The 24,446-nt window shown below is 40.4% G+C and overlaps 1 protein-coding gene across 1 annotated transcript; it reads left to right on the top strand.

Moving 5' to 3' along the window:
* The first annotated feature begins 1,654 nt into the window (after positions 1 to 1,654).
* On the top strand, positions 1,655 to 23,401 carry PIK3R4 (phosphoinositide-3-kinase regulatory subunit 4). The gene is made up of 19 exons (XM_058832375.1): positions 1,655 to 2,664; positions 3,867 to 4,000; positions 4,175 to 4,757; positions 6,110 to 6,244; positions 8,154 to 8,375; positions 9,717 to 9,890; positions 11,050 to 11,195; positions 12,301 to 12,504; positions 13,306 to 13,507; positions 15,045 to 15,244; positions 16,202 to 16,412; positions 16,765 to 16,930; positions 17,390 to 17,554; positions 18,622 to 18,833; positions 19,118 to 19,249; positions 20,488 to 20,588; positions 21,576 to 21,664; positions 22,127 to 22,235; positions 23,172 to 23,401. Exons 1-19 carry the CDS (start codon positions 1,935 to 1,937, stop codon positions 23,340 to 23,342), a joined length of 4,086 nt encoding a protein of 1,361 aa, XP_058688358.1. The 5' UTR covers positions 1,655 to 1,934; the 3' UTR covers positions 23,343 to 23,401.
* Positions 23,402 to 24,446: the final 1,045 nt, after the last annotated feature.

The following is a 24,446-nucleotide window of genomic DNA, read 5'->3' as shown; positions in this document are numbered from 1 at the left end:
TCTGCCTGTGGCAGCTACAAAGAGCCCTGGCTATGAAAAAACCCTGCCCTCTTTTGGGAAGGGAACCTACCTCCTACGATCAAAGGGTGGAGAGCACAGCTAAGCTGCAGGGGCTGACAGATGCAACTGAGAAAACCTTTCCACTTTAAATCCATTTGCTTTTTCCATTAGAGAGAGCAACACCTATGTAACTGTTTTGCAGACAAGTCCGTGGGGATTTTCTGATTACCCTTTTAGTAACTTACAAGACAATCAACATCTGATTTAGCCAGACTCTTAGCAGCAGTTGTCTCTTTACACAGCTTTCTCCACCCACGTTATGCCCTAAAAATGAGGGAATTAAGTTTTAGGTGATTAGGAAGGATTATACCAGGGGTCCATTAGCATACTGTCTGTTTCAAAGTCAAATAGGAAGCACAATAGTCACCACTCCACATTCCCTTCCCTATCCACTATGACAGGAGCTAAACAGTGCTATCTGTTTACAGTGTTGCAGCATGAAGCCAACCTGCCAAGCTTCTAGCAGAGCAGAAAACTGAGTTATGTGCCTTCTTTCCCAAATTCCCCTGGTATTTCATGCCTACCCTACCCGCCCTTCAGGAAAAGGTCTCGTGAATGGAAGTTATGTCCAGATCATGGGATTCCAAGGGAAAAAATGGCATGACAGTTCTGACCCTGGAATGAACTGTGCCTAGGCATCAGTCTAATGCCAGAATGTTTGCTGCTTCCCACCTTGATCCTAGTCCTAACCTAACCCTAGACCTGGGCTAAGATTTCTGCCCTGGGACAGGCTAACTCTCCAGGTGTCCATTAATGATGAGAGAGTCCTGCTGGCAAGAAACCCTGACTAGGACAAGCCAAACCACTTTGAAGATTAAGTGACCTCACACATGGCTGGTGGCAATCCTGTACTAAGGAAAGTCTTGAGTATACAGGCACTGGTCTGTGAGACTCAAATATCACGATTGTAGTAACGTATCATGGATAGCAAAGAAAGATCATGGCAAAGGGAAAAGGCAGAGGGAAGAATGAACAAACTCTGCTCTGGGCTTCTCCTTGCTCTCAAGCACTTTCAGATTAAACTGTGAGAAAGGCAATAATTTTGTTTGCCACAAAAAGCCTTTTCCCTCATATTTCAGATATACCACCATTGTCAGGACCGACCTAGAAGTGAAGCCTCCTGAAAAAGCTAAGCACCAGTAGAAGGAAGCATGGCAGCTCTTCTCCTGTTTGCTGAGAGAAGCTCCTGACTGATGCTCTTGAGTTCCACCTGCACCCCCATCTCCTGCAGGCACCTTCCGACCCGCACTGCTTGAGCTGACTCAGCACCAGGCTCACAGGAGACGCTGCACCCTCACGGCCCGTCCCTAACGCGGCTAAACAAACAGATGAAAACAACCCGAAGCCGGCCTGAACGTATCACCTAGCTTCTTCCCATTGCAGAGCAAAGAACAAAAGTAAACCCTTCCAGGGAACGGAGCAAGAGCGGGGGGGGAAAGTTCATCAGTGGCCCGAGCGGCAGAAGAGCCGGGTTGGCGTCCACGCGCAGGCACCGCCGCGGACTCTGGGGGACACCCGGCGCCGCCGGCCGGGCGCAGGATGTGAGCTCACGGCACCGCCCCTTCCCCGCCCGCCCGGCGGTGCCGGTTCCGCCGCCCCGAGTCCCGCCTCGCTCCCTCTCGCTGCCTCCGGGGCCGGGGGTCCCGGCTCCGCCTGGGCCGGTGAGTGCTGCGGGGGACCCGTGCCCCTGGGGCCGGCCCGGGCGGCCGGGCCTGGGCAGCGGCGGCGGCCGGGCCCGCTCGGGGCGGGGAGCGCGGCCCGCGGGCCCGGGCAGCGGGGCGGACCCGGGGCTGCGTGAGATCCGCGCTGTGTTTGTCCGCAGGCGGACGCGGGAGAGCCCCGGCGCGGTGCCCGCGGCCCGAGGAGGTGCCGCCATGGGGAACCAGCTGGCTGGCATCGCCCCCTCGCAGATCCTCTCGGTGGACAGCTACTTCTCGGACATCCACGACTTCGAGTACGACAAGAGCCTGGGCAGCACCCGCTTCTTCAAGGTGGCCCGAGCCAAACACCGGGAGGGGCTGGTGGTCGTGAAGGTGTTTGCCATTCAGGATCCCACCTTATCCCTGACAAGCTACAAGCAGGAGCTGGAGGAGCTGAAGATAAGGTTATACTCGGCACAGAACTGCCTTCCCTTCCAGAAAGCCACCCTGTCCGATAAGGCCGCCATGCTTTTCAGACAGTACGTACGGGACAACCTTTATGACCGAATTAGTACCAGGCCATTCCTGAACAACATTGAGAAAAGGTGGATCGCTTTCCAGATCCTCACTGCGGTGGACCAAGCGCACAAATCTGGAGTCCGCCATGGTGATATTAAAACAGAGAACATCATGGTGACCAGCTGGAACTGGGTTCTTCTAACTGACTTTGCCAGTTTTAAACCAACTTACCTTCCTGAAGACAATCCTGCTGACTTTAATTACTTCTTTGACACATCCCGGAGGAGAACGTGTTACATCGCTCCCGAGCGCTTTGTCGACGGCAGCATGTTTGCCACGGAGCTGGAAAACATGCGGGACCCTTCCACTCCTTTGGTAGACTTGGCAAACAGCAATCAGCGAACAAGAGGGGAGTTAAAACGTGCAATGGATATCTTTTCTGCAGGTACTTGGAGCTATCAGGTGTTGTTTCTGACTAATGCAGTGCAAAAGAGCTTAACTGGAATTTTTTGATTTCTTTTTTTTTTCTAATTTTACAGTGGGTTTGGAGAACAGCATGTTAAAAACTTGCGTATTTATACGTAAAGACCCAACCCTTTTTCATTTACAGACAAATACAAAGACAACATAGTAGGCTACATAATTTAAGTGTACTGCTGTTATCTGAGGAGAGAAATCGCAAACTATTCTGTTATGGCTCAACTATACTCTAGGAAAGAGCACAAGGTGCAGTCCATCATCTTCTATTGGCAGAGAAGCATGTACCTCATGGGGCCTGAGAGGAGAAACCAGTCAGTGGTCCAGCTGTGGGGGGATTGACACAACTTTCAGGGTAATTTGGCAATACTGGCTCTAGAAGCCCCTTCTCATTTTCCCCACAGGCACAAAGTGGGAGCAAAGTCCTGTTATGGTCCCACTCACAAGTAGTTGTTAGAGTTTGACTGTGAGAGACTGCCTTGAGTCTTGGCCTTGTCTTGAAAGTTATGAATTTAGCCCTTGATTTTTTGGGGTTTTTTTTCTCCCCTTAAAGTGATTCAAAATATGAATTTAAAGGAGCTGTTTACAAGTTGCTCTTATGGCCAAACTTCCAGAACACTCCACTGATAAAGCAGACTATTGGGAGGAAACTGCTGGAGCAGGTTCTTTGAAGAGAGACCTGTGTCATGTACACAGCACTGGGGGTTTGTTTTTGGCAATCATGTGTGAGTGAATATATGCTGTGTCCCAGCATCAGCTGTGGAAGCAGAAGTTATTTCTTTACCTTCTTTAAAAGGGCTGCTTAATTTTGAGCTACTACCCGACTTACTACACTCCTCTAACACATGACAGTGATGTGGGTTCCATTTCTAGTGATGGATTTTCCAGCTGGCAGGTGGCTGAAATCACTGCCTCATGTTTTCTAATTGCAAACCCCTCTGCTCAAAATAAATTACTTGGAACCTATTTCAGGGATCAAGTACAAAAGCCAGGTTTTGGAGCTTGAGATATCTTCTTTCTGCAAACGAATTTGGCAACTCATTTGCCTTATTTTTAATCGAGCAAAGGCTTGTTTAGGGCTTGTTCTTGTCTACATGCAGAAAACAAAGTTAAACTATCTGTTTATTATCCTCTGGCAATCTTTGACTTATTTTTTTCTTTCTGTCCCAGGTTGTGTAATAGCAGAGCTCTTCACAGAAGGTGTACCCTTGTTTGATTTATCTCAACTTTTGGCTTACAGAAATGGCCTCTTTTCCCCTGATCAAGTCCTAAACAAAATTGAAGACCACAGTATCAGAGAACTGGTAAGGATGGACTACAGAATTAGAACCATCTGTGTGTATTGTTTGCAGTTTATTTCACTTACTTTGGTGACAGATTGCTTATTGTTTGGGTTTGGGTTTTGATGTTTTTGTATTACAAATGTCTAAACCTTTGATTTTTCTCTCCTACTCTCTCCTACTTCTGCCTTTCTCAAGGTCACTCAGATGATCCATCGAGAGCCAGATAAACGTTTAGCAGCTGAAGATTATTTGAAACAGCAACGTAACAGTGCATTTCCTGAAATATTTTACACTTTCCTTCAGCCTTACATGGCCCAGTTTGCCAAGGAAACATTTGTGTCAGCAGATGAGCGTATACTGGTCATACGTAAAGATCTGGACAACATCATTCACAATCTCTGTGGGCAGGATCGCACAGAGAAGGTCGAGGGAGAGACAAAAGAGAATGGGCTGGTTATTCTAGTGTCTGTGATAACTTCCTGTTTACAGACTCTCAAGTACTGTGATTCAAAACTGGCTGCTTTGGAGCTGATTCTTCATTTAGCACCAAGATTAAGTGTAGAGATTCTTCTGGATCGTATTACTCCTTATCTGTTACATTTCAGCAATGACTCTGTGCCCAGGGTGAGGGCAGAATCTGTGAGGACACTAACTAAAGTTCTTGCTCTCGTCAAAGAGGTGCCACGCAATGATATTAACATTTACCCAGAATACATTCTGCCAGGCATTGCACACTTGGCCCAGGATGAAGCCACCATCGTCAGACTTGCATATGCTGGTAAGAGGACATCCAGTCAAAACTCCAAATCTTGAGCTTTTCTGTAATCTCTTAACTGTTTCTGTCAGTAAAAGTCACCAGAAGTGACTGCAGGTAATGACACCTGTACTCACATTTCATTAGCTCTGATTGTTTAACTAAAATGGCCCGATGGAACTGAATAAATACAAAACTAACTTGAAGCATCAGTGTGTTGCTGGGCTGCAGAGCTGTTTTCTAACAAAATTAAATTTGATATGCAGCGGCTGAAATGAGATTATTTGCTCTGTAATAGACTGGTTTATACTGTAACAGACATGTTCTTTAGATGTTACTCAGATGTGTGAGTTCTGCATGGTTCAGGAAGAAGCTTTGTAGTCATGCCCATGTTTTCTATTTACAATGTACTCTTATTTGCTATGACTAGCACATTTTCAGGTGTGTTGTTTTAGTTTTGGGTTTTTTAGTTAAAAATTACATTTTCAGTTGAAAATGTCTTAGGTGATGTTTTTCTTTTGTTTACTAAGTAAATTAATAAAACTACTTATTGAAGACTTTGTATAGCTAACGAATAGGACCGATCGCTTGTGGTCACCATGATAAATTTAAATTTCAAATACATCAATGTATTTAAAGATGGTTTAACTGAGTTAGCTTCTGTTACTATAGTACACTTTTGGAAGTGGTCAGACTGGTGACTTAAGAGGATTTGGTCTGGGCTGTGGACAGGCTCCATTGGCATTTGCTGATGTCTTGGATGACACTCAGAATGACTGCTTAAGTGGGACTTCTGCCTTGATGTTATTGTTCCTGTGCCAGGGGTGGCCTGACCCGTATAATGCAGCCTGAGTTGCTTCAGCAGCTTCCAAACGGTGCAGAACTGTGCCAAATTGGCTGGATAGATACCCTGACAGATGTTCTAAAAGTGGATTCCAGGGTAACGAGTTGTTATTCACTAGGATACATGTCCTGGTGTGACGGTTTGTTGTTATTTTGTTGCAGTCTACTATGTGGCAATGTTAGTTAATTCAGTCTCTTTGCCCTTATATTCTGTCAAGTTATTTAGTCGCTAAATTTAGATTAAGTGGCATTGAGAGCTAGTTCTAGCAGGATTAAATTAGCTTTTGTTACACCTAATATCATTGGTATTTTTCCATTTGTTTACACGACAAATGTACTGCGTGATTTGATGAACTTAGGTAGCTTTGCTGGGAGTCAACAGAAATGGGTTGACCAGAGCATGCTGTGTAATCTCCTGTTTGCCCATGGTGACTAGTGTTGTCAGTGGCTGTAATCTTTCTTCAGGGGGATCATCAGACTGGTGTAAATTGGCAAAGTAGAACAATTCGTAACCAAAATGTTTTCCTTTGCAGAAAACATAGCATTATTGGCAGAAACAGCTCTGAGATTTCTGGAGTTAGTACAGCTGAAAAATCTGAATATGGAAAATGAACCAAATGGTGAAGAAACGGATGAAACATCTCACCCTAGTGATAACTATGACACAGGTAATGTCACTTTTTTGCCTGCTTATAATAGCAAATCATGGCCCAAACCTCCTAGGTAGCACTGATCTGTCTCATCTCTCAAACCTTAGCCTTCCTATTAAATAGGAAGAATGATTTGCCTTGACCAGTATCAAAGTGTTACAGCTTCACAGAAAAACAGGCACCTCTGCTCTGAATGTTTTGAGAGACAAAAGAAGTATATAAATGAGCATATTTTTCTTCTCCAGAAGTCCTCAAGGTATTTGACTGTGATGCTGGCTGCCTGGTTGCATGTCCAGCTTCACTTCCAGCTTGTCGCATAAACAAGACAGCTGCAAAAACATGTCTGTGTTCCAAATACTGCTTCTGTTGGAGTGGGAAGCAGCCTTAGCTTTGGAAAACCTGTCAAATTCTAGCATAGTGTTTGTACTGTATTTTTCAGTCATTCTTCCTTCTGTCCCTGTGCCTCCCAATTCCTGTCTGTTTGCCTGGCAAAACTAAATGTGTGGATGCCATTTGCCAGTAACATTACTGTAACTTTGTATTGTAACTAGCGCAGAGAACCAGTTAAAATCCTAAGGATGGATTTTCTTTTCCTTCAGAAAGACACATGGTAATAAGTGACCTGTGTGTCAAATGCAGTCCCTTGTAGTGCTGCATAAATTCCCAGAATAATGCTGAGCAAGTCTTCATAGCTGGGAAGAGTTTGTGGTTAAAAACTGTCATTTCTCTTCTGGGCTAAGTAGATCCATCTGTGACTAATCAGAGTTGGTAAACATCTTGCATATATTCAATTTGGGGAAGAGGCAGTTTTCCCTTAAGTAGTTGCAGGGTGATACATTAAAATAAAACAGCAATGAATCTACTAAAACCAAATATAAAAGATTATTTTAAAATTCCTTCATGTAAGGTGTGGGATGCCCAGAATTACTGAAGACGCAGAGAGGAAGCTCCATTGTATGGGCTGTGTTTCTAGGAAGTGCTGTCCCCTAGCCCTTGAGATAGCTTGGAGATGAAGGAAGTAACACAAGGAAGAAAGAAGCTTGAGTAGTTCTGTTCTTTTCACCCTTTTAGAAACCAAGCATGAGAAATTTGAACCCAGGAAGCAGATTTTTCATGTGACTGATAGACAGGGTCATGATAGAAAGCAAATTAGCTGGATTTCTGACTGCAGGCAAATGATAATCACCCCTTAAAACTGGTGCAGCAGTAGCTGAAATTTTTGTGTTGCTTGTTTGAGATCCTGCCTTGTAGTTTTCAATAGTATGCAGTGCATTAACAATCAGTAATTTCCATTTAATAGATTTTTTTTAATTGTGTCATGAAGTAGAAGCCATAGGCAAGGTCATAGTCAAATTTTTCATCGTATTGTTACATTAACTAGAGAAATTTAATGAAACTGGAAGCACTCACTTTTTCAAGTGTTCTTATATTCCTCTCTGTATGCTTAATGAAGTGAATTTATCTACCTAACTGAAAACATATTCTTGATCTGTTGTCAGTTCACAAATTTTGAAATTCATAGTAAAATAAACGTATCAAATCAAAATTCCCTCAAAGCATTTTGTTTACTGCGGTATTGTTGCTGCTGACTCATTCTGATGCTTCCTCACATCTGCGTATCACCTATATGTATAAAATGAGTGGAACGTCTTAGTGGAAGTTGCAACAAGTTTAGAATAAATTGATCTGGGTAAAAATGTCTCTTATTTCTCTACTCTTTACCTTTGTCACCACCTCACACTTAGCCTGAAGTCTTTGAGCCCTGGTTGGAACCGTGGAGGTTCTGTTGCTTTGCTAATTTTACTGAGTGTGGTGTTGTTCAGGATGACCTGTCGCTGTAACTCCTTTAGCAGCAGGTGGTACACATGCACACTCTGTTTCTCCTCAGCCAAAATGTTGTCTGTTGTCATCCTGTTGTCCCTTGCAGAGCTGCAAGCCTTGCATGAAATGGTCCAGCAGAAAGTTGTGACTTTGCTAAGTGACCCAGAGAATATTGTGAAACAAACACTGATGGAAAATGGAATAACACGTCTGTGTGTCTTTTTTGGACGGCAAAAAGCCAATGATGTTCTTCTGTCTCATATGATCACTTTCTTAAATGACAAGAATGACTGGCATCTTCGAGGAGCTTTCTTTGACAGCATTGTTGGTAAGTGTTTGGTTGCAGCCAAACAGAGTGGAAAGAAAATAATGTAAATAAATTAATAGTTTCCAGGATATAAAAAATAAATGATATAAAAGTCTTTTCTTATAAAGTTTTGTAGAATTTATAAGAAAAGAGCTTTCTGAAGTATTGGGTGGAAATGCTTCTTTAGAGAATGAAGATGAAACAATGTGGATACAAATGTATACTTCTTTTAGTCCAAATATTTAAGTCTAGGGTAGGTTAACATTAAAAGTTTGGAATTTAAATGCTTTTTTTTCTTTGAGTCTCTGCTACAGCCACTAACTTAAAAAGCTAAATTATGGCAAGTGATTACTGGGATTTCGGCAAGCTCTGCAGTAGATGCATCACTTCACCATGTGCACATCGTCCCATTCACTTCAGATCTGTTCATATGGTGATAGCTAGGCTTTGTCATATGCTAAAGCTATAACTGGAAAAGTTTTTTTAATGCCTTAAAACCTCACCTAAAGATTCCTGTCACTTCAAAATACTTCATAACAATTTTTAAAATCTTACTAATAATGACATCAGGTGTTAAGTATATCTAGTGCTCTATGTATGTTGGCAATCCATATGACCATTTCTGAGAGTCAGTGCTCAGGATGTGTGGGTTAGGAAAACTTTCCCAAGTGCAGTTCCTGAGAGTAAAAATGGTGCTTCAGGTGCATGGCAAGAAAAACAGTCATGATCAAACTTTCAGAGGGGCCATTACGATAGCTGCACAATCCATTGTGACTGGAAACCACAAAATGCTGTGCTGACAAACTGCCAAGAGGTGATATTGATAACTTACCAGAAATTGTTTAGAAGGAGCAATGGAGCAGCCAAAGCACAGGTCAGAGTGTCCTGACTTCTTGCAGGACGTTGAGAGACACGTGAGGTAATTGAGAGTTAAAGTGAAGACATGTAACCTATATTTTTAACTCTTCTCCCAGGATCCATTCAAAATATCCACAGAAGAATTCAGATTAAGTTCTAAAGTTATGTTTTTATTTTACTTCAAGCATTTGCACATCTTTAAAACTGAGCTCTCTAACTGGTATTTAAGTAAGTGCAGGCACTGGTGCCTGTGGCTTTGAGCAGATGCCTTTCTGTAGCAGTGGCACTGAGGGAATTTCTCTTACCTGTGCTGTTTCTCTCCTCTTCCTCCCTTCCTTTTATTAAAGGGCTGCAAAGTCCAGCATTAAGACATGAACAAGTATATTGATTATTACTTTATTATATTAGAAGTGATAAAGTTATTTTATGTTTACTCTCAATTCTGATAGGAAGTCATAGAGTTTTCTGGTGTTTATCAATTTGCTTTGTTTTTTTATGCTTCAGGTGTTGCTGCTTATGTTGGCTGGCAAAGCTCATCAATACTCAAACCTCTGCTTCAGCAAGGTCTCAGTGATGCTGAAGAATTTGTCATTTATAAAGCCCTCAATGCTCTTACTTGTATGTGCCAGCTGGGACTCTTGCAAAAGCCCCATATTTATGAGTTTGCATGTGATATCGGTAAGTTGGAATACTGGAAAATACCGTTTTCATAGTAAAGAAAAGAAATCTCAGTACTACATAAAGCTACACTGTCAGCTTAGCTGTCTAGAATACAAACCTGTAGTTCTGTTTTAGAATCTGAACAAAATTGTGGTAAGGACCTACAGTTAGTTGAACCATGTTAGTGCTCAGGACTCTAAAATAATAGTTTTGGTGGAACAAATTGGATTTTATATAGGCTGGAAGCAGCAAAAAACACTCACTCCAAAATCTTTCTGCCTTAAGACTTTTCCTTGGTCTGCTTGGCAACCTGCTGTAAACAAAAAATCCTGGTTGCTTCTGGTAGTCTATCAGGCACATAACTTGCAGACACACTAATGTGTGTGTCTGCAAGTTATGTGCCTGATAGACTGATAGCCTTTGAAGATGAGAGAATTCAGACAATTGGGATCCTTTCTTATTCTCACACCATAAAAACCCATTAACTCAATTCATCCTTGGTGTCAGAGTAGGTCTCACCTTCCTGATCAGGCTTATCAGTTTAATTTAGATGTGCCCAAGATTTAACAACTATTTATAAAAAAAAATACCAAATGATTTTTTGAGATGTAGTCTGCTTCTTCTTAATGTTACAGTTTTTCAAATGCACTCAGAATTTGGGGCAGATGATCTGTGATTATGTCTCATGGCTAGATACAGTGCCTTGACAACAAGTTCTTAAAGCCCACATAATTAGGGGGACTTCTGAGTCTCATAATCTTAGAATATAAGTAGTGACTCTTCAAGGAAGAGAGAGAAAGCAGGAAGGAGTAAAGTATTTACTTAAAAAAAATAAATCCCCGGCTTTAGGATTCACTGTAATTGCTAGAATGTATTGAGATTTATTTTTGGATCAGTCTCCATTGCAAATCTGTAGTTGACAATTGGGGATTGAAATGAACAAATAAGGAAAATATGCTTTTTGGCAAGAGCAGGGAAATTGAGCAGCATGAGTACAGTGAAATCCATGAAATAATTTCCTCCATATGAATGTTTTCACCTTAGTGTTCTGGAGTAGAGACAGCTCAGTTTGGGAGTAATTCTATTAGAAGGAAATTACATCACAGGCTGCCATGTGCAGGATGATCTTCTCTCTCCTATATGAATGATATATTGTAACAGCCTGTTTTTCTTTCAGCACCGTTCCTGTGTCACCCTAATCTTTGGATATGTTATGGTGCAGTTGGATTTATCACTGTGGTGGCACAGTATTTGAATATTGCTGATGTTTACTGCAAGCTAATGCCATACCTCCATCCTTTTATCACACAACCAATAATACAGGTAATACTTCCAATAATATTAGGGAATATGTCTGGTCTAGCCATGATTCTTAAGTTTGTTTTGGCTATGGTCTGGCTTTAAGGACCATATATACTTCTTTTTTAAAGTAAGATTACAGGCAATTATAGATTCTTGATCTCTGCTGGCAGATTTATAGAATGGCCATTGCTTTCCATGTTTTAAAGACTGTTCTCTCAAATTTGTTGCAAAATGCAAAACATTTTACAAATCCTAAAATCAACAGGTTTTTGATTTTCTGCCTTGTTTATAGTCAAACTCTTGCAATAGTGTGGTAGTTTATAGGAGTCTAAAAGGCATGAAAAGTTGGCTGTGAAACAAGTGGGTTTATGTTCTTTGTTTTCATCTACAAGACCAGTCTGTTAAGCAGTGATTACCATGCTTATGATTTCACCAGCACCTCTCCTGTGTTTCAGTGCTCTGACAAGGGTCAGGGTGCAATGCTCAGCGTGAATGAGTTAAGTCATTTACTATCAGTGCATGTCCAGGAATGACCTGCATGATGCTGGTAGTATGACCTTATAGGCATCTTTGCATACAACTTCAGGACCTGTAGATTGCACCTCTTAGTTGTTCTAATGGATAAATAGATAAGAAATAATTGCAGTATGTACATTGAGAAATGCATCCCATGTTTAACATTTTGTTGTAAACCTTGCAGATGGGAACTTTACTATAATAACATTTTTCCTTGTTTACATATTCTTTGTGCTGTGTTTTAGGCATTGATTGATAAATTTGTCTTGTTGACTTCCTGTGCCATATTAGTATATAAATCTTTTCTTCTTGGTTTTAGTATATAAATCTTTTCTTTGCTATGCAACACTATATTTAGCAAGCAAGTAGTGGGTAACATTAAGTTGGATTGTAATATTAAGTTCTCACTCTAGACTCACTTTGAAGTTGTTTTTCATGTAGACAGCAAGCTATGAGAAGCACTTTATAGGAAAGAGGGAAAGAGAATGGAGAAAGTTTGACATGACCAACACAGAACTTATTTTCAAGAAAGGAGACAAGTTGAATCTAAGTGATTTGTACAAGTTATATGATATCATCATGGTGACTGGTCTACTGTTTTGAATTCCAGGTGGACAAAGAAATAGTCCTGTTAAGTGTACTTAAGGAGCCCGTCAGCCGTTCCATATTTGATTATGTCTTAAGATCAAAGGATATCACAAGCCTCTTCCGACACCTTCACTTGCGTCAAAAGAAGAGAACTGGAGCTCTCTCTGAGTGCCCACCCCCAGAAGATCCTGCCATTGCACAGCTGTTGAAAAAGCTTCTTTCACAAGTAATTTGGTTTTATTTGTACTTTAAAAGTCAGGCTTGAGACTCTTGGGCTCTGTACACCTCCATAAACCCTGACCTTGCAGTGCTGCTGTGAGGGACTCCTAGTCTGAGGTTCTCATCCTCCAAGCTGTTAACTTCACTGATTTCAGTATATGCTTGTGGGACAACTTGTTCAGAACTTAAAGATTTTTAAAAGATCTGCCAGGTATGGAGACATACAAATACCACCTAAGTCTTTAAAAAATGGCTGTAAGTCTCAAACATCTGATGCATCCGCGATGTGGCAGCATTACAGAGTATTGCTGGATTAAGTGCATTGTGCTGGATAAAGGAGTATGTATTTGTCAAAATGCTAGATTTGTGTGCCAAAAGCAAATGGAGCTGGAAAGTCTTGAGGCTTATGTGTGAAGAGGGGAACATAAAGAATCACCCACCCAAAGTAATGAGAACTGGGAAGAGAAAGGACTGTAGCTGTGTGAGGTTATTTGTCCCCTATGGCTTGTGGGCTGTAAGCATGGTCTAGGTGGCAGCTAAGGAGATTGCACCAGATAGTGATCCAGCATTAAATTCTGTTCTGCCCTTTCACTTTCCCTTGTCCCATTCCGTAGGAGGAAAGATATTCTTACACTGCAGTAGCTTACCTTATGTTTTGTATGAGCAATGGACCAATGCTTTGAATTCTGGGGATGTCCTCTTTTGCACTTCTGAGCCAGTCATTAATTTTATTGCTTCTTAAATCTTCATGCCTTGATGCATGTTATTGTTAAAAGAGACTAATATTACCTTTTATTTTATTCTGTAGGGGATGACTGAGGAGGAAGAAGACAAACTGTTAGCACTGAAAGACTTTATGCTAAAATCTAATAAAGCTAAAGCCAATATTGTGGATCAGAGCCACCTGCATGACAGCAGTCATAAAGGGGTGATTGACTTGTCAGCTCTGGGAATAACTGGGAGACAAGTGGATCTTGTTAAAACAAAGCAGGATTCCGATGACAAACGTGGTTAGTATATTTTGTGACCTATATAGTTGAAGTATAGCCATCCTTTCAGGGTGTTCTCAGTAAATCAGCCTATCACCTACTATCACCATTCTCACTGAGTATGCAATAGGAAAATTATTACTTCTGTTTGAAATATGAGGTGGTGGAATGTTCTCTGATCATTGAAAAATGGGGATTATTTTTTCCCCTGAGAATATTTTAAATTGGCTGCATGTGCAGTTGTTCAGCTGGTTGTGGCAAACAGGACTCTAGTGACTCATGGCAACAGTGTAAATTTTGAAGGCTACATGTCTGCTGTTTCCTCTTAACAAGTGCTAAGCTCTTTAACTGTGAAAATAGTGTTTTCTTGAGGCAGCCTGAAGAAAACTCAAAACTCCTCAGGCTGGCACTGAGGAGTTGCTAACTGTTGTTCACCCAAGTACATGCTTTTTGGCCCTAGGGTTCTTCAGCTTCTCATCCACTCCCAGTTTATGTTTTTTTGCGTGCTCTTCTTTCAGCGTAAAAACCCTCTTACATTTCCTTGTTCAGATGTGAAATCCACTTGCTGCTAACTATGCCAGTTCTCTGTAATCTCAAAATTCTTCTTTACCAGACAGTTTGAGCTTCCTCTTTACTCTCTCAAGCTTGTAATTCCCTTCTCTCTTACACCAGTGGTAGGTTCTGTGTTTTTACATATAAAAATACAGAAATATCTGTAAAACCTGTACCTATTAATATCTTATTTCTAGGATTAGGGTGTTTTGCATATAATTGTAAAGAAAAGTACAGAAGTATAGGATTTTTTATTTTTTTGCATCCTTGAATCAGGAGTCAACATGATTTAAAACTTAGTGTATAGGAAGTCTATACTTGAACTAATTCACCCAAAGCTGTTACCCTTAAAGTCTCCACGCCTTTAACTTTTCTTCACTGACTTTGTCCAAATTTAATTTGTCCCATGTTTTTCTGTCTATATTTTACAGTTCTAAGTGACTCTAAAGAAATGCTGAAAATAAATGCATTTCCTATTAAAAATAAAACATAATTGAATCTAAAGGTGATGTTGCACTTATGATGGAAAACTATTGTATTTGACACTAACAATGATTTGTGTACAATGCTGTTACAAATTTATTCTTGATGTCCCTGCTCATTGCAGGGCAGATGGACTAAATGATCCAAACCCTTCCATGATTCTATAAGAAAAATATATCATATGGTGGAGTCCAATCCTGCAGCCTTCTAGATGTAAGCTTTCCCTCTAGTGAAGTGATTTATCACGAGTCAGTTATAGGATCAAGAAGATGTGAATACCTGTGGCAGGTGCTTGCTTTGGTTTCCCTCATAAATGCCTGTCAGCTGATCTCCACAGCATAGCAATAGGATTTTCTCTGTATGTAAATAACAATCTGGCATGTAAACATTAGACTTCCATGTGGTCTCAAAAGTAATGACAATCCTGAGTGAATGTTGTCATGGTAATGTCGGGGGGTGTTTGGTTTTTTTTTTCTTCTCCTGCCACCTCCTCCTTTCCTCCCTCTCTCCAATCTACTTATAGCTAGAAAGCATGTAAAACAAGATTCAAATGTAAATGAAGAATGGAAAAGCATGTTTGGGTCTCTGGAACCAACAAACATCTCCCAGCCAATATCCAAAGGACATGGGCAAACTACTGATCCTGAAGCCATCCAAGCTGGGAAACCACTTCGTTCAGAGTCCTCAGCTGGTATTTGTGCCACTTTGTCATCCTCTCCACAGGTGAGGAGAAAACACTTGAAAAATACTATGTTCTCATCTTAAACTGAAATGATTTGATTTTAAAGTCAAGTGGGACTGTATGGATGGGATGTTCTTGTTTTGTTTTGGAGGTTATTTGACACTGGCCATGCTATTGGCTTTTGTTTTCTTCAGCAGAGTTGCTGACATTCAAGTTCTTATTTTAAAAATAGGAACTGAGAGAGGACTGAAGTAAGTTTAGCCCTTCACTAGCAAATAGATGTTTTGCACAAAGAGGTGGGGCTTTGTGGATTAGACAGTTATTACATAAACCTTTCTGGCAAGGAAGACTTTTCCTCAAATTGCATGCCCTGATACATGTTGTGAGGAAGAGAAATCATGGTTTTAACTTGGAGATCACAACAGCATTTGGACATCCTGTACCTGTAATACTTAGTACTGGCTAGAGAAGGATAGGCTGGGAGCTCTGCAGGCTGTGGAGGCATCTCTTGACACTGTTTTCTGTTGTTTTCTATTTGGCTTCTATTTGGAGATTAACTTCTGCTAACTTTAAATGAGTGTGTCTACCCTGAACAATAAGGGAAACACTTCACATTTTGGTTTTTAAAGCCCAATGTAAATGAATTTGAGATCTAACCTTTAATTTTTTCAGTCTTGAGAGCAATAACTGCCTCTGTAATAATCACATTAATAGGTGTGCACTGCACATTACAATTTCTTTAGATAGAATAGAGAACAGAGTAAGCAAACAGGGTAGAATAAGAGAATGGTTAATCTTTTATATAAATAATAATTTTCATTATTTTTAATTGTCTTCATGCGAGCATTTTTTTAATGCTAATTCATTGCTAATTGATTGAATAAAAAACATTTTTTTCCATTTTTATTCACTGTGTGTGTGACCCAGAAATCTTATGAAGGGGATTTGTCTGTGTGTAAAATGTAAGGCACATCTTTTTAAGGGCCAATTACTTACAGGCATCTGATGGAGCAATTGTCCAGCCCAGGAAACCAACCCTGCAGGCTCTGGGCAGCACAATGTCCCCATCTGCACACCAGCTGCGCATCACCACTTGCAAAACTGAGCTGCAGCAGCTGATCCAGCAGAAGAGAGAGCAGTGTAATGCAGAGAGACTTGCCAAACAGATGATGGAGAATGCTGAGTGGGAGAGCAAGCCCCCACCTCCAGGTACATCACAGGCCACTGAGATTATTTGATAAAAAATTATATGTGTATATATATATATATGTATAATTTGAGTCAAGATATCATCCTTTCATGTAAAAAAAAACAAAGGATGAGGAAAAGAGGAAATTTCTAGTTTAGGAAATGTGTTTACTGCACAGAACACCTATGACCTAGTGTCTAATTAAGAACTGAGCAAGTAGGCTTTTGCCTTTAATATTTAAAATGCCTTAACACTGTTTTCAGTGCTGTCTGTGCTTTGCAGTTGTAATGACTGTATCCTGATATAGTTAGTGCATGGATCTAGGGGGATTTGCATGTTCCTAATTAGATTGTGCTTTTGTTTTCCCTGTAGGATGGCGTCCCAAAGGGTTGTTGGTAGCTCACCTTCATGAACACAAGTCTGCCGTGAATCGCATTCGGGTCTCTGATGAACACTCAATATTTGCCACTTGCTCAAATGATGGCACAGTGAAGGTCTGGAACAGCCAAAAAATGGAAGGAAAAACAACTACAACCAGGTAGCTTAAAAACCTGTGGTATTTGGGGCTGCAATTTTAGAGTGAAAAATGAAGTAGAGCAGGGAGCAGAATATGAATCACTTTTGGGTGTGCTGGAAATATCAATAAAGAGATATGTTCCTCTTGGCTTGTATCTATAATATTATATTGCTGTTTCAATTAGTTAATAAAAGAAAATAAACCAAGGGACTGCTTTGTAGGCACAATAGTTACAGGCTTTTGATTTAATTTCTGTACATATATAAATATATTCTGGTATTGTTGTTTAAAGCTTTTTTGCTTTAAACAACACTGGCTTTTTTGCTTTCTCATTCTGAAACAGCTAGAAAATGTTATTTTCAGAGCTCTCTCAAGAGCCATTTGTTTCAAGTAGGTGTTTAAGAGAAGTAATTTTTTTTTTAAGTGCCACCAAAAAGAACCTCATTTTTCTCTCCCCCTATTTCTCTCTGTACTGTTTAGATCAATTTTGACATACTCTCGGATTGGAGGACATGTAAAAACACTTACATTTTGCCAAGGCTCACATTACTTGGCTATAGCTTCAGATAATGGTGCCATCCAGCTTCTTGGTATTGAAGCCTCAAAGCTCCCTAAATCTCCTAAAATTCATCCAATACAAAGCAGGTATGTACTTAAAGAGGTTAAATCTCACCATTCACAGATCTCAAGCTGTTAGTATATTCCTCAGATAGATCATTAAGTTTGATCTAGGCTTCTTGCTGGCTGAGCCCAGACTGTACTGGAAGGCTGTAATGTATGTTCTTACCCTGCTTCATAAAGAAGGGTTCAAATGCACTGTGCAGAGCTGACCATTCTTAGCTATAGGATATTTGTACTTCCTGTGTCACTGAACACATTATGAGCTTGAAACAGCCTTTATGAATAGTTCTTAGTTGTTTTATTTGTGTACTGGGATTGGTTAGTTCCTTTGTTAAGATCTTAAGAAAGTGATTTTGAAGGTTCTTTCACAGGTCATTAGATAAATTTTTACAGTGGTACTGCATATGATGTGGCCTCAGACCTGCAATTTTTCCTCCTAGGCTCTTAATGTGGTAAGGTGGTAGGGATATGGGTAATGGGATACTATTTAGAGGAGTCTTTGGGCTTGGTTTATCTCTTTCTTACCTCCATATGAGCAGTGTGTGACTATTTGGTACTGAAGCTACAGCTTAATCTTCCAGTTTGAGTGAGAGATATATCCAGGCCTCAGAAAGTACTCACAGTACTGCTAGTGGGGTCTCACAAGTGTGGAGCAGAGAGAGAATCACATCCCACAACCTACTGCCCACACTTTTGATTCTTCTGTTGTGGGTAGCTTTTTCGGCTGTGAGCACATATTGCTGGATCGTGCTGAGCTTCTCATCAGCCAGCACCCCCAAGTCTTTCTGCTCAGGGCTGCTCTCAGTGTATTTTCAACCCAGCCTGTACTTGTGCTTGGGCTTGCCCTGACCCAGGGCACAGAACTGTGTTTATGTTTGCAAAGGGCTGCTGACAACCTTGCAGGATCTGTCAGCAGAGAGATTTGAGAGAGCATAAGCACCCCTGGTACTAAAATCAGAAAGCTGTTTCTGGCAGATGCCTTGGGAAGTGACACAAAGAGGAAAAAGCTGCTCAGCATAAGCTGTGGGAAGGAGTCTTAAACTTGGAGGGAGTCATACCTGTGTGTAAATTAGTTTATTCTTTTAACCCAGGTCATTAGATCTGAAGGATGATGGCTGTGTGGTAGATATGCATCACTTCAATTCAGGAGCTCAGTCAGTACTGGCTTATGGAACAGTTAATGGATCTCTGGTTGGCTGGGATTTGCGATCCAGCAGCAATGCTTGGACACTGAAACACGATTTGAAGTTAGGCCTCATAACTTCGTTTGCTGTGGACATACACCAGTGCTGGCTGTGTATTGGTAAGCCTGTATTTCTTGTTAGTTTCTTTCTCTTCCCTGCCCCTCTTCTTCCTTGTGGTTTTCTCTTACAGTAACTACATCTCAAGCTTTTGCTTGATCTGATTTTACTAGCATATGCCTTTCTCAAACAAGAGGAGAGAAATATCTTCTCATCTGTTTTTGGGAGGCATTCTGCCAGCTGAGTACTTGAGGCTGAAGGCCATCTCCCTAGGAACAGAGCACAAAGATAAGGACAAAACCTCATGTACTTATTCCTCTGACTAAGGGGAGCTTTTTCTCACCAGGAACAAGCAATGGTACCATGGCGTGTTGGGACATGAGGTTTCAGTTACCTATCTCCAGCCACTCTCATCCTTCCAAGGCCCGAATCAGACGCCTGCTCATGCATCCTGTCTATCAGTCATGGGTAATAGCAGGTAAAAGATGTCTTAAACTTACCTCACAATTCCCAGAGGTTGTGATTAAAGCAGTTTTACTTTCAGCTTCATCTTCAAGCCCTGGTGGGGATTGAAAATAAAAAAAGTAGGGTTTAGCCATTGTCAAAATGACAGACAGCCTTTACAATTCTCATCTTCTGAGCATTGCAGCTCTCATGAGGGGCCCTCCCTATGTGCTGTCTACCCCATCCCTTTTTAAGGACAAAATATTACAAAAGATTAAACTCAAACTCATACATTGAAGCTGATGGAAAATCTGCCACCACCTTCTGTACAGCAGAGACTGAATTCCAATTCCCCCTCCAATCTAAGCCAAATGTGTCCTGGGTTAGAAGTTTTGGAAATCTCCAAGATTCCTCATCTGATATGCTTACGACTGCTTCATCCTCACTGCATGTGGCACTGTCATAGGCTTTTATAGGTTTGTGTCAGGAACACATTCTGAAATGGACAAGTACCTTAAACTAATCCTACAATAACTAAATTTATCAAGTTGCTGTAAAATGAGAGTAATTTGAGTTTCATATCTTACTTACTTCTTAGGCTTCACTTCCTATTTTGAGTTATTAACCACCCTGGGAGATAAGAGAAATTTCTTGAAAAAAATACAAATTAAGCAAGTTTCACTGTACTTTCTAGTTTGTTTCCTCCCTATGAAAGACTAAATGAATGACAAAGTTCATAATTTTGGATTATTATTATTATTATTATTAAAAAGTCCTTGCCTGCTAGGTTGCTGCCAGGCTTGTAAGCAATCCCTTGAACAGAATTCTTTACCTGTCAACATAAGTGTGGAACTTCATTGTAGCTACTGAGCTCTGTAACTTTGGATTGTTTTCTTACCTGCATATAAGTATTCTCTGAAGACCCTGATGACTATGCTGAACAGAGCATCTATGCTCCTCATAGAAGGCTGAGAAGTTATCTAGGGAGGAAACCAAGGGTTTTATACATTTTTAAAAGGGTTGGGAATTAAATAAGGTTTCCTTTAAACTCTTTTATATCAAGCACTTTTAATTATAGTGAAGCTGCTTTCAAGCAGTAAAACCAAAGTACTGTAGCAAGACTAATACAAATGCTGCAGGGAGCAAACAGAGTGTCTCTCTCTGTCATATGACATCTCTGTGTCATACCCTCCATGTGATATCAGTAGAGCAAATAGAAAGAGCCAGCCAACCTGTTTGGTACTTATTGCGCTGGCTTTATCTTTCCTGTAGCTGTTCAAGGCAACAATGAAGTCTCCATGTGGGATATGGAAACTGGTGATCGACGCTTCACTCTGTGGGCCAGCAGTGCACCACCTCTTTCAGAACTGCAGGTCTGGTCTCTTTCTTTTCCAGTTTCTGTTGGGTAGCCAGGGTTAAAACAACCTTGGACTCCATGCTGCATCAGTATAGAACTTGCCCTGGGATTCATTTTGCCGCTATAACTGTTTTACTTGTCAGAATTAAATCCCCTTTGTAAAACAGCAGTGTAACCTGAATCTTCACTGGTACCTTCCATTGTCTATGGAATGTACTTGTAACACTCATATGTTATACCCACCCATGTTCTTAGAAAACCAGTGAACTGGTCAAGCTTGTAAAGATTATGAGAAAGCCAAAATTCAAGGTGTGGCTTCTTGTATTTATTTTTATTTGCTGTTCCTGGGGCTGTGCATACTTCCATAAGCATCTGCTCCTTTACAAATTCTTTCTGTAATATAATGCCACTACTACACTTCTAGTTTGAAGCATGAAGTGGCTCTTCTCCAATGACTTAATTGGGAAAGGAGCAGCCTGGAATATCGTTCACAAATACATCAACAAAAATTACCCAGCTGCTTCTATAGATGTTATAAATGCATGTCTGAAATCTACTTAAACCTAAGTTTGTACATGCTGCAAGGATCACAGGTTGAGTTCATTTCAATCCTGCCCTTTTTGACACAGGTAGTTCCATGATCTTAGATAGTTTTCTGTTGTGTATCTGTCCCATAATTCCTTCATAGCCTAAAAATTTAAGCATCCATGTGCTTTTCAGTAGGATTTGCCTGCCTGAGTCTTTTAAAAATAATCTCTCATCACTGAGAATGTAATTTCCAAGATAAAAAAAAAAAAAAAAAGAAAGTTATGGAGGATTAACTCTGTAAAGAGTAAGGGAGAAATTTAATATAATAAGATGTGGCCCATTAAAGTGACTTGGCATTTGCAAGAAATATTTGGAAATTGGGTGGATGAATGTGGCTAGGAATGCATTTCCTTTCTGAAGCATGGTGACAGCTATTGCTGATAAGTTATTTTTATATGTTCCTTTTTCCTGCTAGCCTTCTCCTCACAGCATCCATGGAATATACTGTAGTCCAGCTTCTGGTAATCCCATATTACTGACAGCAGGATCAGACATGAAAATAAGGTAATCAAACTAAACAACCTTCTTGTTTGTCACCCTCCTCTTCTCACCCCTGCTGGTGCACTAAATTTTGCCAAGTGTTGCCTAAATAATCTTCTGTAAGAAGCCGAAACAATAATACTGAACATGTGTTCATTAGTGAACATCAGTGAGCTGAGGAAATTGTTCACAAAAAAAGGACTGCAGAACTTGGTGCTTCTCTGAAACACAGTGTGTACTCTGAAATACAGTGTATATCCATCTGTAAAATTCTTCATCAGCTCGATGACAAAAATCAAAAAATAATTCATGTGTGAACTTGATATGAGTGTAGATTTCTCTGCGTCGCTCCCTTCTGCTAAGTGTAGAAAGCAGATAGCATTTGTGCCCACTCATTTTCATCATAAGAGGAAAACCACTTTTAAGCAGCTGTTTTAAGCTGATAAAATTGAACGTCTTACCTTGATTTTGTTTCTTCATTTTTAGGTTTTGGGATCTAGCCTACCCTGAGAGATCATACGTTGTTGCTGGAAGTTCTAATTGCCCGTCTGTTTCCTACTACAGGAAGATAATTGAGGGCACAGAGGTGGTTCAGGTACTTTGCATTGTTTGATAGACACCTATTCTGCTTGCATTTGGATGGCCCTATAGGTTATATTCATTGCATAATATCTTTAACTATAACTCGCTCACTCTTACTTTTGTGGATGGTGTCAGCATTGCACTTTTGGGCAGTTGGGAAGACTTTAAAAGAAAAACATAATTTGTTTTTGACATAATTGGACTCAACAAATACTACTTAGATGCAGAAGCCAGAGTCATGTGTTTCTTTTGGTATATTGAAATTCAGACGTTTAATGCTTTTGGCTTTCATCAGTGTTTGGAATATCTTTTGAGTAGCATCTTAGCCAGGCAATGTGAGATGTACTGGCACCAGGATAATACAGTATCTGCATGCTGAAGTTTTTGTTACATCCTTCAGAGTGACTTTGGGAGCTAGCAGTGTTGCTGGTTGTTAAATAGCACAATATTTTGTTTCAGTTCAACAAATTGAGTGCTGATTCAAAGGTGACTAAAACAAGTCAGTAGGGGTCTACCCAATGCACTGTTTTTTTAGTGTTTTTTCTCAAACTTTTAAATTACTTTCTTGCTATTGAAGCAGTTTTTATAAAAGCTTTGGGAAGCCAAGATGTATGTGTTCCCATAGCTTTTTTCCCCCTGTTGGAATATCAAATCTTACTGTCATTTAAATAAATATGAGAAAACCCCCCATTTTTAACCTAATCAAAGAGTTTTAATGTCAGTTCAGATTAAGACTTTGGCTGTGTGTGATGTAAAGAAATGAACCAAGGAGTAAAAGAAACTGTCAAAAGATGGGAGGTTGTATGGTTGGGCATTTTTGTTTGACTGTTTCTTCTGGTGGAAGAGGCTTTGCAGTCTTCTTATACTGACAACTTAATATGGATGACAGTCTCTCTTTGCAAGTGCTCACCCTTCTGTAAATAGTATTTCTCACTTTGTTTTTATACAGGAAATTCAGAACAAACAAAAGCTGGGGCCCACTGATGAGACCCCTCGGAAGGGTCCAGAGTCTCTCCCGGTTGGGCATCATGATATTATCACAGATATTGCGACTTTCCAGACCACACAAGGGTTTATAGTAACTGCATCAAGGGATGGGATTGTTAAAGTGTGGAAATAAAAACTGTACTAATATATAGTATGTAAATATTTGTAATAAAGAAATAGTGTTATAATGAAGTTTTCAAGGACTGTTTCAAGTTCATGGAATGGAATGGACTTTAAAAATCATAAAAGTGATGATAAAATCAGGTACCTGTATCCTACCACCCTGTTGGCGCATCCTAATCACTTCTTATATTAAAGCTTTTTGGTATACATAGCATTTCCTTGAAATATCAGGGAATCTATGAAGTCACTTAGTTTGGTTTTGACTTGATTTGTACTTCAAGAGCCTTTCAGAAAATTATTTAAGGACGTCCCACATGACACATTCTAAATGTGCACAAAGCAAAGAGCTGGTGTCTAACTGCTCCTGTGTTGAATCTGAGAAATGAAATAAGAAGCAGTGCACTGATGTCCCTGTACATTCTAATAACTATAATAAAGTCCACTTGAGCTTCCCTGTTTGATACTTGGGTTTCTTTACATCCATGGTTACACTGCAGTGATTCCATATTCTCAGATGCTAGGGCCAATGGGCTGTTAATTGTCATTTGAGATCAGCTTAGTGTTGTGTCAGTCCTCAGCTGTCCTTTGACAGTTATGTCCTTGATCCTCAACTGTGCCTTGCATCCAGCTTTCTTTAAGCTTGAGTCTAAGGCTAAGCTCTGCTGTCCTGGGAACTTAAAGCAGCACCACTGGGATGGTGTTCTCTGTTATTCAGTATGGTTGTCAAAAATAGCCAAAACATGGCTTTCAGCAGGAAGTACTTTTTCATCATGAAATGTTCATGTGAGACATAGTTCTAAATGTCAGACAGGTGCAGTAAATGTTCCCACCACTCTTTCACTATCTGATCCGGCTTTTCAGGTTTCCAAATACTTTTCAGACTTAAGCTTTACTAACATTCCTTACCTGTTTTTCCCCCTAAAACAGGTGATTGACCCCCTCTGCATGGATGGGCTCAGAAGGTCACTTACAGCAAACAGCACTAATTTGACATGTGTTTCTTGAGTGTAGCTGGAAAAAAAATGTAAGCCTACTGCTCTTCAGAGTATCTGATAGAAGCAGGGAATGCTCTTAACTTGTGAACTGGGCTCTTTGAAGAGACAACACATGAAGT

The sequence above is a fragment of the Poecile atricapillus genome, chromosome 2 (genome assembly GCF_030490865.1).
Source record: "Poecile atricapillus isolate bPoeAtr1 chromosome 2, bPoeAtr1.hap1, whole genome shotgun sequence".
NCBI classification, from domain to species: Eukaryota; Metazoa; Chordata; class Aves; order Passeriformes; family Paridae; genus Poecile; species Poecile atricapillus.
The sequence above is the reverse complement of the archived record's forward strand: the minus strand, read 5'-3'. Positions and strand labels throughout refer to the sequence as shown.